This window comes from Capricornis sumatraensis, chromosome 10 (genome assembly GCF_032405125.1).
Source record: "Capricornis sumatraensis isolate serow.1 chromosome 10, serow.2, whole genome shotgun sequence".
Classification (NCBI taxonomy): Eukaryota; Metazoa; Chordata; class Mammalia; order Artiodactyla; family Bovidae; genus Capricornis; species Capricornis sumatraensis.
Genome location: NC_091078.1, coordinates 15,103,380 through 15,119,835, shown reverse-complemented (window position 1 = coordinate 15,119,835; position 16,456 = coordinate 15,103,380). Strand labels below are relative to the sequence as shown.

Here is a 16,456-nt window from a genome sequence, read left to right as displayed (position 1 = left end):
GGATCGACTTTTGCCTGTTTTACCACTCAAGCTACAGTAAAATTGCTAAATTGTTTTTATATGTTGTTATTTTAAAGAGCATTTGTGATAATACTAGGTTTTCCAGATGTCAGCAGCTTAATTTATATACTCATATGAATTGCATTATCAGTATTATTTAGGTAATATTGGAAGTCAGAAACTGAGGGAAACCTTTGCTATCTAACTCATTTTCCAAATTGTAGAACTTAATAAATTTGGATAAACTTTTAAATAGAGCTAGAAACCCTTACTTCTACTATCCCAAACTCAGATTAAGGCAATATTTTTCTTAACCAGGTTTTTTTCTCTAAACTCTGGACCAGATACACTTGGATAGTAAGAATACCTGTATTTTCTTTTGGAGGACTATTTAGTTTTCTACCGAAGAGTAGTTTTATTATCAGAATAGAATTTAGTAGCTCATACTAAAAGTATTTGCTTTTATTTAGTAACCATTTTATGCCAAAATTTTGCAGGAGTCACGATTACTAAAATATATTTTATAGATTGAGTGGTTATTCTTAAATTGTAATATAGTTATTTTATATATGCATGCATTGATGCATATCATGCTTATTTTCATTAATCCAATTGAACATAAACAGAATGTATCCTTCAGTTAGTCACTCAGTTGGCATATGGGTGAGTAGAAATATGTTTTTGAAGATAATTGATTTTTTCAAAAGAGAATCTAACCATGTTATCAAAATCTTAAGTGATTATATATTTGTGGGTTTCTTTCCATTTTTTAAATCACAACTGTTATCAAAAAAAGTTGGAAAAATTGGCAAGTTGTGTTTTCTTATTTCTGGATCAGTAGGAAAAGGAAAAGTATTTTTATATGTAATGTAAACAATTATTGTGTTAAGTTTAATTGTTGGACAATAATAAAAAGTTGTATGTGATACTTGGCAGCAAAATTTTAAGTGTAGTATTGTGGTTAGATTTTTCAGCTGCAAAACTGGATCAGCACAGGGAGTTTTCAACTATAAAAAATAATTTAAATGTTATAGTGCATAAAATGTAATGAATTGCAAATTAATTTCTCATAGTAAATATGGTCTACATATATATGTGGGTTTTACAAAATTAATCTCATGCTTGGCTTTTAAAGCATTAAATATCAATGGATATTCTGTTGATACTTAAAAACTGAAGATTTTAGTTGCATATATATTTTTTATGTATAACTATATAGTAGCTATTTCTTATCTGCGTTTTGAACTATTAAAATGTAGAGGGTAGATAATTTTATCATGTTAGTATCAAAAGGAAGCTTAAATGCTAGTTTCTTGAAATACTAGATGATATTTAGATTAATGTCTGTTTTTATCAAGGTAACCAAGATGTCTTACAAAATTTTTAAAACAAAATTAACATTAGTTTAGTAAAATCAATATACAGCAGTTTGAAGAATTAAGAATTAAAATGAAAGTCATAGTGAAGTATTTCAGACAGAGAAGGAGATATATCATATGACATCCCTTACATGTGCAATCTAAAAAGAAATGATACAAGTGAACTTACTTACAGAACAGAAAAAGACTCAGAGACTTACAAAATGAACTCATGGTTGTGGGGAGGTTCCATGGGATAGTCCAGGAATAGTTAAGGACTTTGGAAAGGTCATATATATGCTGCTATATTTAAAATGGATAATTAACACAAACCTATTATATAACACATGAAACTCCGCTCAATGTTATGTGTCAGGCTGGATGGGAGGGGGTTTTGGAGGAGAATGGATACATATATATGTTTGGCAGAGTCCCTTCTCTGTTCACCTCTAAGTGTCACAACGTTGTTAAATGGCTATACTTCAGTACAAAATGTTTTTGGTGTTAAAAAAATTTAAAAAGAAAAATTAAAACGAAAACAAAAGTTGCAAAAATAGTTAACTGTATAGTTACAGGACAGGTGTGACTGTAAGTAAAAGCCTACTTACATTTTGTTGTTGTTTTAGATCCCTTGTAGCTAATCTTGCTGCTGCCAATTGTTACAAAAAGGAAAAACATCTTGATATGGAGAAAAACTGGATATTGGTAGACAAAGCAAGAGTTTATTATATAGCAGTAAGTATTTGACTAATTCAAATTCCTGGTACATATTTTTACTATAGATTATAGTTGTTTGTTGATGTACATTTAAAAATAATTGTCTCATCCTGCAAATTATATACCCATCTCAAAGCATATTTTGGGCTCACTATTACAAATTAAGAACAGAAATATGATCATTCTGTGGTAACATAATTTGAACTGTTTACCTTTAAGTATACCTTCTTTTGTATACATTATATATAGATATTTTTAACCAAGTGACAAATTCTGTATTAAATGTTAAGGTCTTTTGAAGTAATTCTGGAAATTAGCCAGTTGTGGGCTGCATATGAATGATGCATGTGTTGTGTGGGAAAATATTAGTAATATAATTGTTCACTGCAAACAGTTTGAGCTCATTTGCCTAAAAAATCTTAATTAGTATTTATTCCATAGTAATTACCATGACACCTTTTAATTTAATATTTCAGAGACATTGATCATGACAAATCTGTTAAATATCAGAATAGGGGCAGCATGTAATTTCAATTATTAAGTCTTCTGACATAAAAATAATTAGTTAAGAATTCATTTCTAAAATAAGACTATAATAAAAATTCTCCTGAATTAATCACCCTATGAAAATCTTGTTTTTATTTAATATGAGTTAAATGTGACTGATGAAAAATAAGTAGATACCTCTGAAAAATTACAAGTACTTCATATGCATATATGGTTTTGATATAACAGCTGCTGCCATTTACTACCTGAGCTGTGAAACAGCTGGTAAGATGTGTAAAAAATTGATTATCCAGTAAGAACATGTTTATTGAAAATATAATTATTTCTTTCAGTCTAGTGTTAATGTCTCCTACAGCATGTTTATGTGCTCTGCTGTAGGCTTTACAAGGTTGGTATTGATCCTTCTGGATAGCAAATCCTGTCTCCTTTATAGCTGTCAAGTAAATGCTTACATTGAGAGGATTATATAGAGGAAAGTCACATTATGTCTTCTGCTACTATGTAAGAAAAACATCTCAAAATTTAAAAAATTTTCTGTGTTATCTTCTGTTTTGTTTTATTTCTCAAAATTGTCACATTTTTTCATTAATGTCTTGGTAGCAAGGGTTTGTAGTATAGCTGTAAGGGGGTCTATGCATTATCTTAAACCATCTCTTATTTGAAAGTCAAAGAGCACATGGTTTAAAGTTTGTTGTTATTTATGCTATATTTACTGACTGAAATTTGACAATATATAATGATACAAAAATATTTTTACCCTGACAGTTATAATTCTTTGTATGTCAATATATTCATTAGACCTCAAGTTATGAGGTAACTTGGAAACAACTCATAATTTTAATGATTATGCACATATAACACATCTTGCCAATTTTGCATGAGTGAAATTTTTGTAGCAGTATAGACCCATTTGAAACCAACAAATAATTGTAGCAATTATATACTGTAACACATCTAGCCAACTTCAGGTAGATAGAATTTTTTTAGTAGTGTTAAAGTTTTTTATAAAGTGTAAAGTTTTTTATAAAGTGTAGAGTGATCAGTTTTGATCAAAATAATAAAATTGAATTACTTTTGAGACTTGCGTGGTGTATTCAGCCAGAAACAAGTATCGAAACAGATTGCAGTTGATTCATCTGTTTGTAGCTGTTATCTCTTAGTTTCTGTGTCAGCAATTTCATAAAAGAATGCTCTTTCACATTGCCAAGTAAATCTATAGTTTGTTCAGATTTGACTATTTAAATAGTTCTGGAAATAGTAGATTCATACTGGATACTTACAATGCTATATATTCTTGGTGAACATTCAACAAATATTTATTCTGCTTACAACTAAGAATATAATTACTGTTCATTTAAATCTGTGATATTTCTTCAGAAATGTAATGTTATTTCTACAGACTTTCAGCTGTTCTTTTAAATATTTAATTTCCTTTGTGTTCAGAGCATCCAGTCTAGTCTTAGTGATAAAACTGCAAATTTAGATTGAGTTGATAGATATATCTGTACTTATTTCAAGAAATCAGATGGGCTTTCTAACACTTTCAGGTTCTGTAGGGGTTTGTAGTCATCTCACATCATCATTGTAAACTTTGGAGGTTCAAAAAGTTGAAATTGTGGGAGCTCTTTTAAATATAAAAGGTTCTTGATCTAAAGAAGCGGTTCAGTATATCCAGCATATTTCCATAAGTAAAATGTCTGTCTGCATTACACAAAATAATCTAAATCTACGTACTCGACTTTTTCTCACTCTTCCATGAATTATTGAAGCATTAAAAAAATTTAAAACTTTTCATCATTTTCTCTGTCACATAATGCATTGAATCTATAATTGAAAGCAAAAAATTGTCTTATAAAAAATTGAAGTATAGATTATGCATACACCAGCATTCTCTTTTGGTGTAAAGTGTCCCACTTATGGCATATAAACTCAAATTTTCCATGTTTAAACCAAATTCCTAGTAGATATTTAGGGATTCTTAGTTATATTAGTAGCTAATTGATTTTTGAAAACGTAAACCTTAGTTGCTCTTTACCTTCGAATCAGATTGACATGTCTGTTTATTGAAAGAAACATTGTTACAGTAGCCCTCTAAGACTGTGATATTTAGGAAAGATATGAAAAGGATGAAAAAGATGAGATTGGAGCCATTAATTTTATAAACCGTGTGTTTTCTTTTTAAGCAATATTAATGTGCTGTGAAAAGTCAGCAAATTAGTGCTATATTTCATCTTCCTTCTTGGTTTTTTATAATTATTCTTATATTTTAAGTGTTTAAAAATTTACATTTTGTTCTATAACCATAATTGTTACAGACTTATTCTATATTTAAATGATTTAAGTGCTAACTATTCGCTTCTTTACCCCGTTTACCCCATTCCTTTATTGTTTACTTTGTCCCTCAATTGGCTGCATTCATTAAACATTTCCCAACCAATGAGAGACTAAGAACTCTCTTCTTGAGCTTATTTTCATGTTGTTTTTATATGTGAATGACGCCTTGTTTGCTGTCATATTTTATGAAACAAAGTGCCTTGTGGACATTGCTTCATTGTCCCTTAACACTTCTTATGGGCAGTGCAAGGTCAGGTTGGTTTTTATTTCTGTTCTTTAGGTTTTCTTTTTTTCTGTTTACTTTGAATTTCATTTGCCGCTCATTTACTCCTCTTCCTTCGTTCTGTTCCACCCCTCTTCCACCTTTGGAAGAATTATTTATTGATTTGAGACTTTTCTCTTCTACTATAGACATTTAGTGCTGTAAAATTCTCTGAAAGCATTTTTTTGACTGTCTCTCACAAATTTTGATATATCATGTTTTCATTTTCATTTAGTTTGTAATACTTTCTACTTTCTCTTTAGCTTTTGTATATGACTCATGGATTATTTAGAAATGTATTGTTTTTTTCCTAAATATAGAGATTTTCCAAGGATCTTCCTCCTACTACCATTATGCGTTTGTGTATTCCTCCTTACAATTCTGATTTCTCTTCATATATTTTGAAACTCTTTTATTAGGGGCATAAACGGATATGGTTGATTATTTGACTCATTTATCATTTTGAAATATTTATCCCTCATAATATACTTTGTCCTCAGTTCTACTCTGTCTGATATTAATATAACCAATATAACTTTCTTTTGACTGTTGATATTATGGTATATCTTTTCCCACTCTTTTACTTGTAACCTATTTGTCTCTTTAAAGTGGATCTCTTGTAGGCAGCATGCTAGTGAGTCTTATTTTTTGTCCATCCTAACAAGGGCTACTTTTTGATTGGAATGTTTATACCATTCCCATTTAATATAATTATTGATATGGTTAGATTTGGTATTTGTCCCATCTGTTCTTTAATGTCTGTTTTCTCTTTTCTCCTCTTTTTTGGGTTAATCCAGTACTTTTATCTCCATTGTTGGTTTAATATCTCTAACTTTCTGTTGTTGTTATTTTAGCAATTGTTTCAGGTGTTATATATATTTGAAACATTGTAATCTGCCTTCAGATAATGCTGTATGGCATCACACATGGTATAAGAACCCTGCAGTAGTGCACTTCAGTTTCATCCCTCCTAGTCTTTATGCCATCACTGTGATACATTTTATTTTCTAATTTTGTGTTTATTTTTGAAAATAGCTTTATTAATACATTATTCACTTACCAAACACAGCCATATTATACTTTTACATGTGATAAACACTATAACATTTTTGTTGAAATCATCAAATATCTTTTAAAGTGATTTAAATAATAAATGTATATATGTTCATTTAATTACTATTTCTAGAGCTCTTCATTTCTTTTGCTTAGAATCAGATTTCCACCTGGTATGATTCTCCTTCTGTCTGAAAACCATTTTTTTTTAGCATTCCATGTGTTTTGGTCTGTTGATGATGAATTCTTTCCATTTTTTTATACTTGAAAAGTCTTTATTTCACCTTCATTTTAAAAGAAAATTTTGCCAGGTATGTAATTCTAGTTTGACAGGTTTTTGTCTTTTAGTACTCTGGAAATGTTGCTCTACTGTCTTGTCACTTGCGCTATTTTGATGAGAAATCTGATATCCTAAATTTTGATTCTCTGGATGTCACATGCCACACACCCCTGATTCTGTGTCCTTTTAGAGATTTCCTATTTATTGCTGATTTTGATCAATTGATTATTGTGCTTCAGTTTTTAGTTTCAGTTTTCTTTTCATGTTTATTGTGCTTGGGGTTTAACTGCTTAGAGCTGTGGACTTATGGTTTTTATTATGTTTGAAATGTTTGCAGCCATTATTTCTTTAAGTATGTTCTTTGCCTCAACATCCATCACCTCCTATTGGGTCTCAGAGTACTTCTGTATTAGGACACTTGAAGTTTCTTATTGTGATGACTAAGGATTGCTACTAGTAGGTACAGGACAGTAATGTTGCTAAACATCCTACAATACATGGGACAGAACCACACAACAGGATTATCCAGTTGTAAACATCAATACAACCAAGGTTTAAGAAACCCTGTTCTAAGGCTAAATAATCCCTATGACTGAAGCAAGATTTATCTATACTTACGGCAGTGCCCTGTTAATTTTGAGTTTTTTTGCTCTAGATGATAGAAAAAAGTACCATTTCCAGAGGTCTGTGTGCCTAAAACTATTGTATAATCCTTTTCCCTGTAATACTTTTAGATCATTTTTTCTTGGGCTCTGGTCTGGTGAATGTTCAAAAGCAAACCCTTTGCACATTTCTGGGATTCTCTGTAAAGCTTTTGCTTCTTGGATATCTGGCCTCTGATGTCTACCTGCTCTGGTCTTCCTTGATTCTCAGCTCTATCTCCTCAACTTAGTGGGCTGGGAACTCTCTCAAGGCAGTAAGCTAATTCAGTTTTGTTGAATTATGTTTAAGAGAAGCTAAAGGCAAAGGAGAAAGGGAAAAATATACCCATTTGAAAGCAGAGTTCAAAAGAATAGCAAGGAAAGATAAGAGTGCCTTCCTCAGAGATCAATGCAAAGAAATAGAGGAAAACAATAGAATGGGAAGGAATAGAGATCTCTTGAAGAAATTGGAGATACCAAGGGAACATTTCATGCAAAGATGGGCTCAATAAAGGACAGAAATGGTATGGACATAACAAAAGCAGATGGTATTAAGAAAAGGTGGCAAGAATACTCAGAAGAACAATGCAAAAAAAATCTTAATGACCCAGATAACCACGATGGTGTGATCACTCACCTAGAGCCAGACATCCTGGAATGCAAAGTCAAGTGGGTCTTAGAGAGCATCACTATGAGTAAAGCTAGTGGAGGTGATAGAATTCCAGTTGAGCTATTTCAAATCTTAAAGGATGATGCTGTGAAACTGCTGCACTCAATATTCCAGCAAATCTGAAACACTCAGGAGTGTCTACAAGACTGAAAAAGGTCAGTCTTTATTCCAATCCCAAAGAAAGGCAATGCCAAAGAATGCACAAACTACCGCACAATGGCACTCATCTCACATGAGAGCAAAGTAATGCTGAAAATTCTTCAAGCCACGCTTCAACAGTATGTGAACCGTGAACTTCCAGATGTTCAAGAAGGTTTTAGAAAAGGCAGAGGAACCAGAGATCAAATTGTCAGCATCCGCTGGATCATCAAAAAAAGCAAGAGAGTTCCAGAAAAACATCTACTTCTGCTTTATTGACTATGCCAAAGCCTTTGACTGTGTGGATCACAACAAACTGTAGAAAATTCTTCAAGAGATGGGCATACCAGATCACCTGACCTGCCTCTTGAGAAATCTATATGCAGGTCAAGAAGCAACAGTGAGAATTGGACATTGAACAACAGAGTGATTCCAAATCAGGAAAGGAGTACGTCAAGGCTGTATATTGGCACCCTGCTTATTTATCATATATGCAGAGTGCATCATGAGATACACTGAGCTGGATGAAGCACAGGCTGGAATCAAGATTGCCGATAAAAATATCAATAACCTCAGATATGCAGATGATAACACCCGTATGGCAGAAAGTGAAGAAGAACTAAAGTGCCTCTTGATAAAAGTGAAAGAGGAGAGTGAAAAAGTTGGCTTAAAGCTCAACATTCAGAAAACTAAGATCATGGCATCTGGTCCCATCACTTCATGGCAGATAAATGGGGAAACAATGGAAACAGTGGCTAACTATTTTTCTGGGCTCCAAAATCACTGCAGATGGTGATTGCAGCCATGAAGTTAAGACTCTTAATCCTTGGAAGGAAAGTTATGACTGACCTAGACAGCATATTCAAATGCAGAGACATTACTTTGCCAAGAAAGGTCCATCTAATCAAGGCTATGGTTTTTCCAGTGGTCATGTATGTATGTGACAGCTGGACTATGAAGAAAGCTGAGCACCGAAGAACTGATGCTTTTGAACTGTGGTGTTGGAGAAGACTCTTGAGAGTCCGTTGGACTGCAAGGAGATCCAACCAGTCCATCCTAAAGATCAGTCCTGGGTGTTCATTGGAAGGACTGATGTTGAGGCTGAAACTCCAATACTTTGGCCACCTCATGCGAAGAGCTGACTCACTGGAAAAGACCCTGATGCTGGGAAATATTGAGGGCAGGAGAAGAAGGGGACGACAGAGGATGACATGGTTGGATGGCATCATTGACATGATGGACATGGATTTGAGTGGACTCTGGGAGTTGGTGATGGACAGGGAAGCCTGGTGTGCTGCAGTCCATGGGGTCGCAAAGTGTCGGACACGACTGAGTGACTGAACTGAAATGAACTGAGTTCTGTCTGCTAAAATGTTGTTAAGGTTTTTTGCATGTATGTTAAGCAGTGATATTGGCCTGTAGTTTTCTTATTTTTTGTTTTGTCTAGTTTTGGTATCAGGGTGATGGTGACCTCATAGAATGAGTTTGGAGGTGTTCCTTCCTCTGCAATTTTTTGAAAGAGTTTTAGAAGGATAGGTGTTAGCCCATCTCTAAATTATTGATAGAATTGTCCTGTGAAGCCATCTGGTCCTGGGCTTTCGTTTTTGGGGAGATTTTTGATCACAGTTTCAATTTCAGTGCTTGTAATTTTGGTTGTTCATAATTTCTTTTTCTTCCTGTTTCAGCCTTGTGAAATTGAACTTTTCTAAGAATCTGTCCATTTCTTCCAAGTTATGCATTTTATTGCCATATAGTTGTTTGTAATAGTCTCTTATAATCCGTTGTATATTTGCGTGGTCTGTTGTAACCTCTCCTTTTTCATTTCTAGTTTTGTTGATTTGATTCTTCTTTTTCTTTCTTGATGAGTCTTGCTAAAGGTTCGTCAGTTTTGTTTATCTTTCACAGTACCTGCTTTTAGTTTTATTAATCTTTGCTATCGTTTCTTTCCTTTATTTTTAAATTATTTCTGCTCTGATCTTTATGATTTCTTTCCTTCTGCTATTTTTGTTTTATTTTGCCTTGTTTTTTGGACTTCTTTTTCCAGTTGTTTTAGGTGTAAAGTTAGGTTGTCTATTCAGTGTTTTTCTTGTTTCTTTAGATAGGGCTTGTATTGCTATAAATTTCCCTTTTAGAACTGCTTTTGCTTCATCCCAGAGGTTTTGAGTTGTCGTGTTTTCATTGTCATTTGTTTCTACAATTTTTTTTATTTCCCTTTTGATTTCTTCTGTGACCTTTTGGTTATTTAGAAATGTATTGTTTAATCTCCATGTGTTTGTGTTTTTTGCAGTTTTTTTCTTGTAATTGATATCTAGTCTCATAGTGTTGTGTTCAGAAAAGATGCTTCATATGATTTCAGTTTTTTGCTGAGGTTTGATTTGTGACCCAAGGTGTGCTCTATCCTGGAGAATGTTCCATGTGCACTTGAGAAGGTGTATTCTTTTGCATATGGATGGAATGTCCTGAAGATAGCCATGAGATCCATCTCAACTGTATCATTTAAGATTTGTGTTTCCTTATTCATTTTCTGTTCTGATGATCTGTCTATTCATGTGAGTGGGGTGTTAAAGTCTCCTACTATTATTGTGTTATTGTCCATTTTTCCTTTTTTAGCTGTTAGTGTTTGTGTTATGTATAGAGGTGCTTCTATGTTGGGTGCATAGATATTTACAATTATTATGTTTTCCTCTTGGATTGATCTCTTGATCATTAGGTGGTGTCCTTCCTTATCTCTTCTAATATTCTTTATTTTAAGGTCTGTTTTGTTTGATACGAGGATTACTACTCCAGCTTTCCTTTGCTTTCCATTTGCATGGGATATATTTTTCCATCCTCTCACTTTCAGTCTATATGTGTCTTTAAGCCTGAAATGGATTTCTTGTAGACAGCATATATATGGGTCTTGTTTTTGATCCATTCAGCTAATCTGTGTCTTTTGGTTGGAGCATTTAATCCATTTACATTTAAAGTAATTATAGATATATATGTTCCTGTTACCATTTTCTCAATTGTCTGGAGGTTGATTTTGTAGATCTTTTTCTCCTCTTGTATTTCTTGACTATATAAGTCCCTTTAATATTTGTTGTAAAGCTGGTTTGGTGGTACTGAATTCCCTTAAGTTTTGCTTGTCTGAAAAGCTTCTGATTTCTCCATCAGTTTTGAATGAGATCCTTGCCTGTAGAGTAATTTTGGTTGTAGATTTTCCCCCTTTCAGCACTTTAAATATATCCTGCCATATTCCTTCTGGCCTGCAGAGTTTCTGCTGAAAGATCATCTGTTAAATGTATGGGGTTTTCCTTGTATGTTTCTTGTTGCTTTTCCCTTGCTGCTTTTAATATTCTTTCTTGTGTTTAATCTTTGTTAGTTTGACTAGTATGTGTTTTGTCATGTTTCCCCTTGCGTTTATCCTGTATGGGACTCTTTGCACCTCTTGGACTTGATTGACTAGTTCCTTTTCCATGTTTGGGATATTTTCAACTATAATCTCTTCAAAAAATTTCTCATACCCTTTCTTTTTCTCTTCTTCTGGGACTCCTATAGTTCAAATGTTGGTGAGTTTGATATTGTTCCAGAGGTCTCTGAGATTGTCCTCAGTTTTTTTCATTCTTTTTAATTTTTTCTGCTCTTCAGAAGTTATTTCCACCATTTTATCTTCCAGCTCACTGATTCGTTCTTTGTTTCAGATATTCTGCTATTGATTCCTTCTAGAGTAATTTAATTTCAGTAATTGTGTTGTTTGTCTCTGTATGTTTATTCTTTAATTCTTCTAGGTTTTTGTTCATTGATTCTTGTATTTTCTCCATTCTGTTTTCAAGGTTTTTGATCATCTTTACTATCATTATTCTATTCTGAATTCTTTTTCAGGTAGTTTGCCTATTTTGTCTTCGTTTATTTGGACTTCTGTGTTTCTGGTTTGTTCCTTCATTTGTGTAGTATTTCTCTGCCTTTTCATTATTTTTTTTTTTTTAAACTTACTGTGTTTGAGGTCTCTGTTTTGCAGGCTTCAAGGTTGAATTCTTTCTTCCTTTTGGTTTCTGCCCCACTAAGGTTGGTGCAGTGGCTTGCTTAAGCTTCGTATAGGGTGAAATTTATGCTGAGTTATTTTGTTTGTTTGTTTTTCCTCTGATGGGCAAAGCTAGGTGACATGGTAATTCTGTCTGCTGATGATTGGGTTTGTATTTTCGTTTTGTTTGTTGTTTGGATGAGGTGTCCTGCACAGGGTGGTACTGGTGGTTGGGTGATGCTGGGTCTTGTATTCAAGTGGTTTTCTTTGTGGCAGTTCTCACTATTTGATACTCCCTAGAGTTCTCTGGTAGTCTCAGGCCTTGGAGTCAGTGCTCCCACTCCAAAGGCTCGGGGCTTGATCTCTGGTCGGGAATGAAGATTCCACAAGTGGTTTGTTATGGCATTAAATGAGATTAAAACACATACCCAAAAATGAGAAACCAGAGATGATCCCCAGACAAATGATAGTTACAAAATCAGGCAAATAATTATTAAAATAATGGAGTGTATGTATATATATATATATATACACACACACACACACACACACATATACATCCATAAGCTAAATCAAAACAGTCCAACAAAAATAAAGTACAATAGATTGACCCAGCAAAGAAAGGAACCCCAAAATTATATCTACTAGTTAATAACAAAAACTAGCTAAAGCACAAACTGGAAAACAAAACTAAAGCAAGGTGCCAGCTGGGGAATAAAGCAATGAAAGCAAAACTAAGAAATACGTTAAGAGGAAAGGAAAGAAAAGAAGGACTAGATATGCAAAGCTAAATAAAAGTACATGAAGATTTATATATGTTAAAGGTTAACTGCATGGGGAAAAGTACCGGGTCCAGCCCCGGTGGATCCAGGGTGATTCGAAGGTGGGGACGGAGTCGGCGTCTTTGGAAAAATACGTATTTAATCACAGATATAGAGAGATTAGAAATGGATAGTGTAGTAGGAATATTAGTGGAGAAAAAGAGGCTGAATAACTTGGTTCACATGGGATACCAATCACCACCTACGCAGGCCACAGGCGTCTTCCCGTTCTCCAGAAGGAGAGGTGGCACTGAGGCCCCCCCCGGTCCGATCTTAGAAGCCCAGGCAAAATTAGTAGGCTTGGTGGGTACCCATGCACCAGATGGGAATTGGGCCAGAAAATAGTAGGAGAAAAAAGGGGGCTGAATAACTTGGTTTACGTGGGATACCAATAAAATTCCAAGACAAGGAATTTGTACCATCTACGTTGGGCCACCGGTGCCACTTGAATATCGGAAGGTGCCCCTCCTTGGGCTCCTTCTCGCGTGGGCTTGAAAACCGGGGCGAATAAGTAGACTTGGAGGGCACCCACGCTCCAGATGGGAATTCAGCCTGAAAAATGGGGAGCAGAAAAGAACGACATGAGGGAATCAGTCTTTCCGGAAACTGATCCGATTTCTTTATTTTTGGGTTTGCTTATATACCTTTTGTTACACATAGGGATGAATACAGAGTCACGCGGGGGTCAGCAGTCCTGACCTTTATCAAAATCAGGTGCTTCACATAAATGTATAAAAAAAGGTACATCATCTTCTGGCCATGAGTGAGACCTGCTGACATTTTATGATCCTTTCTTTCTGATAACCAAAAAACTTATTTCTTCCAAGGGTGTTTTTTCTTAAACTAGGCACCACCCTCCAAATAAAGTTACATTCCTATGGGGTGAGGGTGTAGTGAGTTACAATCAAGAAAGGAATTTATTTAACCCAAGGTTAACATGATTAGTCTTAAAGGTTAATACTTATTTCTTCCTATATGCTAGTTATATTCATTATAAGGGTAGGGAACATGGAGATTTAGCAGCAAACATCAGCCTAACAAATGAAAATCCTTTCACCAATGCTCCTCTTAAGGTCTCTTTAGTCTTAAGATATGATAAAGTTACATTTTTACATAGCAAGGACACAGTGATTTATAACAAAGTACAGTGATCTATTACAAAAGAGAAAATCCATTAACTCAAAAAGTCTAGTATTGCTAACATCAAAAACTACTATATTTCCTTTGCTATATTCCAAATACATTGATTAATATATTCCCAGGTGCCTAAGGATATGGAGGCCTGGCGGCAGTCATTGACTCAACAAGAAGAAAAAGCCCTATGCTAATGAAGACTCTCAAAATACTCCAAAACTCTGTGCTGTTTATGGTTAAGAGGTAGTAAACAATCATGTGGCAGGAGTATGGATAATCCTGTCACACAAGCTAGTCTGTCAGCAGAGAGGTTTGACCTGAGACATCCTTGTCCCACCCAGAGCAGGGAATTAGCAGCAATTATTGACACAACAAATGAAAAACCCTTCACCAATATAATTCCTAACCAACCCATTATACTAATAATTTCTAACTCCCCAAAATAATTTGCCTTTAATAAGTCTAAAACATCTCGTGCCTCTCAGATTGGGAGGCTGTAAACAATCACATGTGGCCGGACGAACCTATACAGGTGGGCTAGATAACCTTCAGAGGAGTCCGTAAGCTGAAACACTCTAGTCACGCCCAAGAATTTTTATTGCCTTGGAGCTGCACGTTTACTCCTTCTCCGAGAGAAATGGTTATGGGGGAGAGCCCCCCGTAAAGTCAGAGGTGTAGGTGAGAGCATAAAACAGACTCTGGTTTTGGGGTAGATGCTCGGGAACAGGGGGTTTCCTGAGGCTTGATCACGCCTTTGCGTATGCCAAGCCTCCTTCCTCATGACCTTTGCCATGGACGGAGTTCCTCACGCTGGCCCCCGGCAGAAAAGAACAGTAGGGAAAGCAGACAAAGGACTGAATGTAGAATAAATAATAATAGGTTTTAAAAAATTAAAAGGGAAAAAAAAAAAGGAAAACTCCACAGAACTGCAAAAGCTCAATGCAGAGGCAGAGGTTTATAACAACAATTAAAAGTGTGATTGGAAAAAAAAAAACACCAAAAACTCAAAGCTTAATAGATTTCATAGTGCCCTTAAAATTGACAACTACAGTGGGAAGGGTTAGCAGTGAAGGAAAAAAAAAAATCCAAAAGACACTACAGAACAAATCAAAACATAACAATAACAAATGTTTTTCTTGAGTCACTGCTGTCAGGATTGTTTCCCTTGCTGGGAGTCATAGTCCCCCTCACCTCCCTAGGATGCCCTCCAACACTGTTCTGGTCTCTGGCCTTGCTGTGGGGGCAGCTCAGATTCTAATCTGGTTCTACTACTTCATATTCTTGCCTCCAGTGTCCACAGCTATCAGAACTAGTGTGTTTTCTTTTGTGGGAGCTCTCAGTGTTTTTTTATATATTCCATAGACACAGAGTCTGCCTAGTTGATCATGTGGATTTAATCTGTAGCTTCTACAGCTGGTGGGAAGGTTTTGGGTCTTCTTCCTTAGCCACACTGCCCCTGGGTTTCAATTGTAGTTTTATTTCCACCTCTGCATGTGGATTGTCCGCTGTGGTTTGCTCCTGAGGCTGCCCTGGAGGACTTGGGTCTGCCCTAGTGAGGGCCAGGTGCAGAGGTGGTATAGCTGCTTGGGTCGCAGGGGTTCTGGCAGCACCAGGTACTCAGAGAAGTTGGTGGTTAGGGCAGGAGGAAATACAGTGCTCCAGAAGGGTATGGCACCAGTATTGGCCAATACACTCCAGTATTCTTGCCTGGAGAACCCCCCTGACGGAGAACCCTGGCAGGTCACAGTCCAAAGGGTCCCAAAGAGTTGGACATGATCAAAGTGACCCTGTGTGCATAGAGGCAAGGCATTTTTTTTTTGCCTGTGGCAGCTCTGCCCCAGTGAGGGTTGAACATGAAGGTGGCGCAGCTGCTTGGGTCATGGGGACCCTGGTGGCTCCAAGTGTGCAGGGACACAGAGTGCCTCAGCTGCTGGAGTTATGGCCCTATCAGCCTTCTTTTGAACCTCTGGTAGCTGACGATCAGAAGGCCTCTTTGACTAGTCTTTCTCCATATCTCTGCCTGTTCAGGCACTTAGAGGGCTCCCTTACCTGGGGTCCTTATCTGTTGTTCAGTGCATAAGGCAGATAGAGGGGCCCCCATGGCTGGGGTCCCACTCTGTAGATCAGCACATCAGGCACTTAAAGCGGGGGGGGGGGGATGTCCTACTCTGTAGTTCAGTATGTCAGGCCCTTGATGGGCCAGCCTGTCAGTTGTTCAGATGCTGATGCTGGCATGTGGGCAGAGAGAGGCTATGGTGGTGGCTCCACCCACTGTGTGTCACTCAGCAGTATTGCCTTGCTTCCGTGGCTGCCTGGCTTTCATCCACAGGCATTTCCTACCTCAGTCTCCTCCCTGATGTCTCCTCCGTCCATCTGTCAACAGTCAACAGCAGCCGTTGCCTTGGGATTGCTCCACGATCCCTAAGCTCCGGCTCCCAGCCGCTTCACCTTCTAGGGGACCTGTGTCCCTGTCTGGGATACCTGTGGCTGTGGCAAGGACTGTCTGATTCTTAATCCATTTAGGCTGCAGATAATCGTTTT

The 16,456-nt window shown here is 36.1% G+C and overlaps 1 protein-coding gene across 1 annotated transcript in view; it reads left to right on the top strand.

Moving 5' to 3' along the window:
- Positions 1 to 16,456, top strand: part of ADK (adenosine kinase) — a 504,899-nt gene that overhangs the window by 229,588 nt on the left and 258,855 nt on the right. Inside the window, exon 6 of the mRNA XM_068981947.1 lies at positions 1,985 to 2,093. Within this exon, the coding sequence (XP_068838048.1) occupies positions 1,985 to 2,093 (109 nt within the window). The remainder of the gene's footprint in view (positions 1 to 1,984; positions 2,094 to 16,456) is intronic.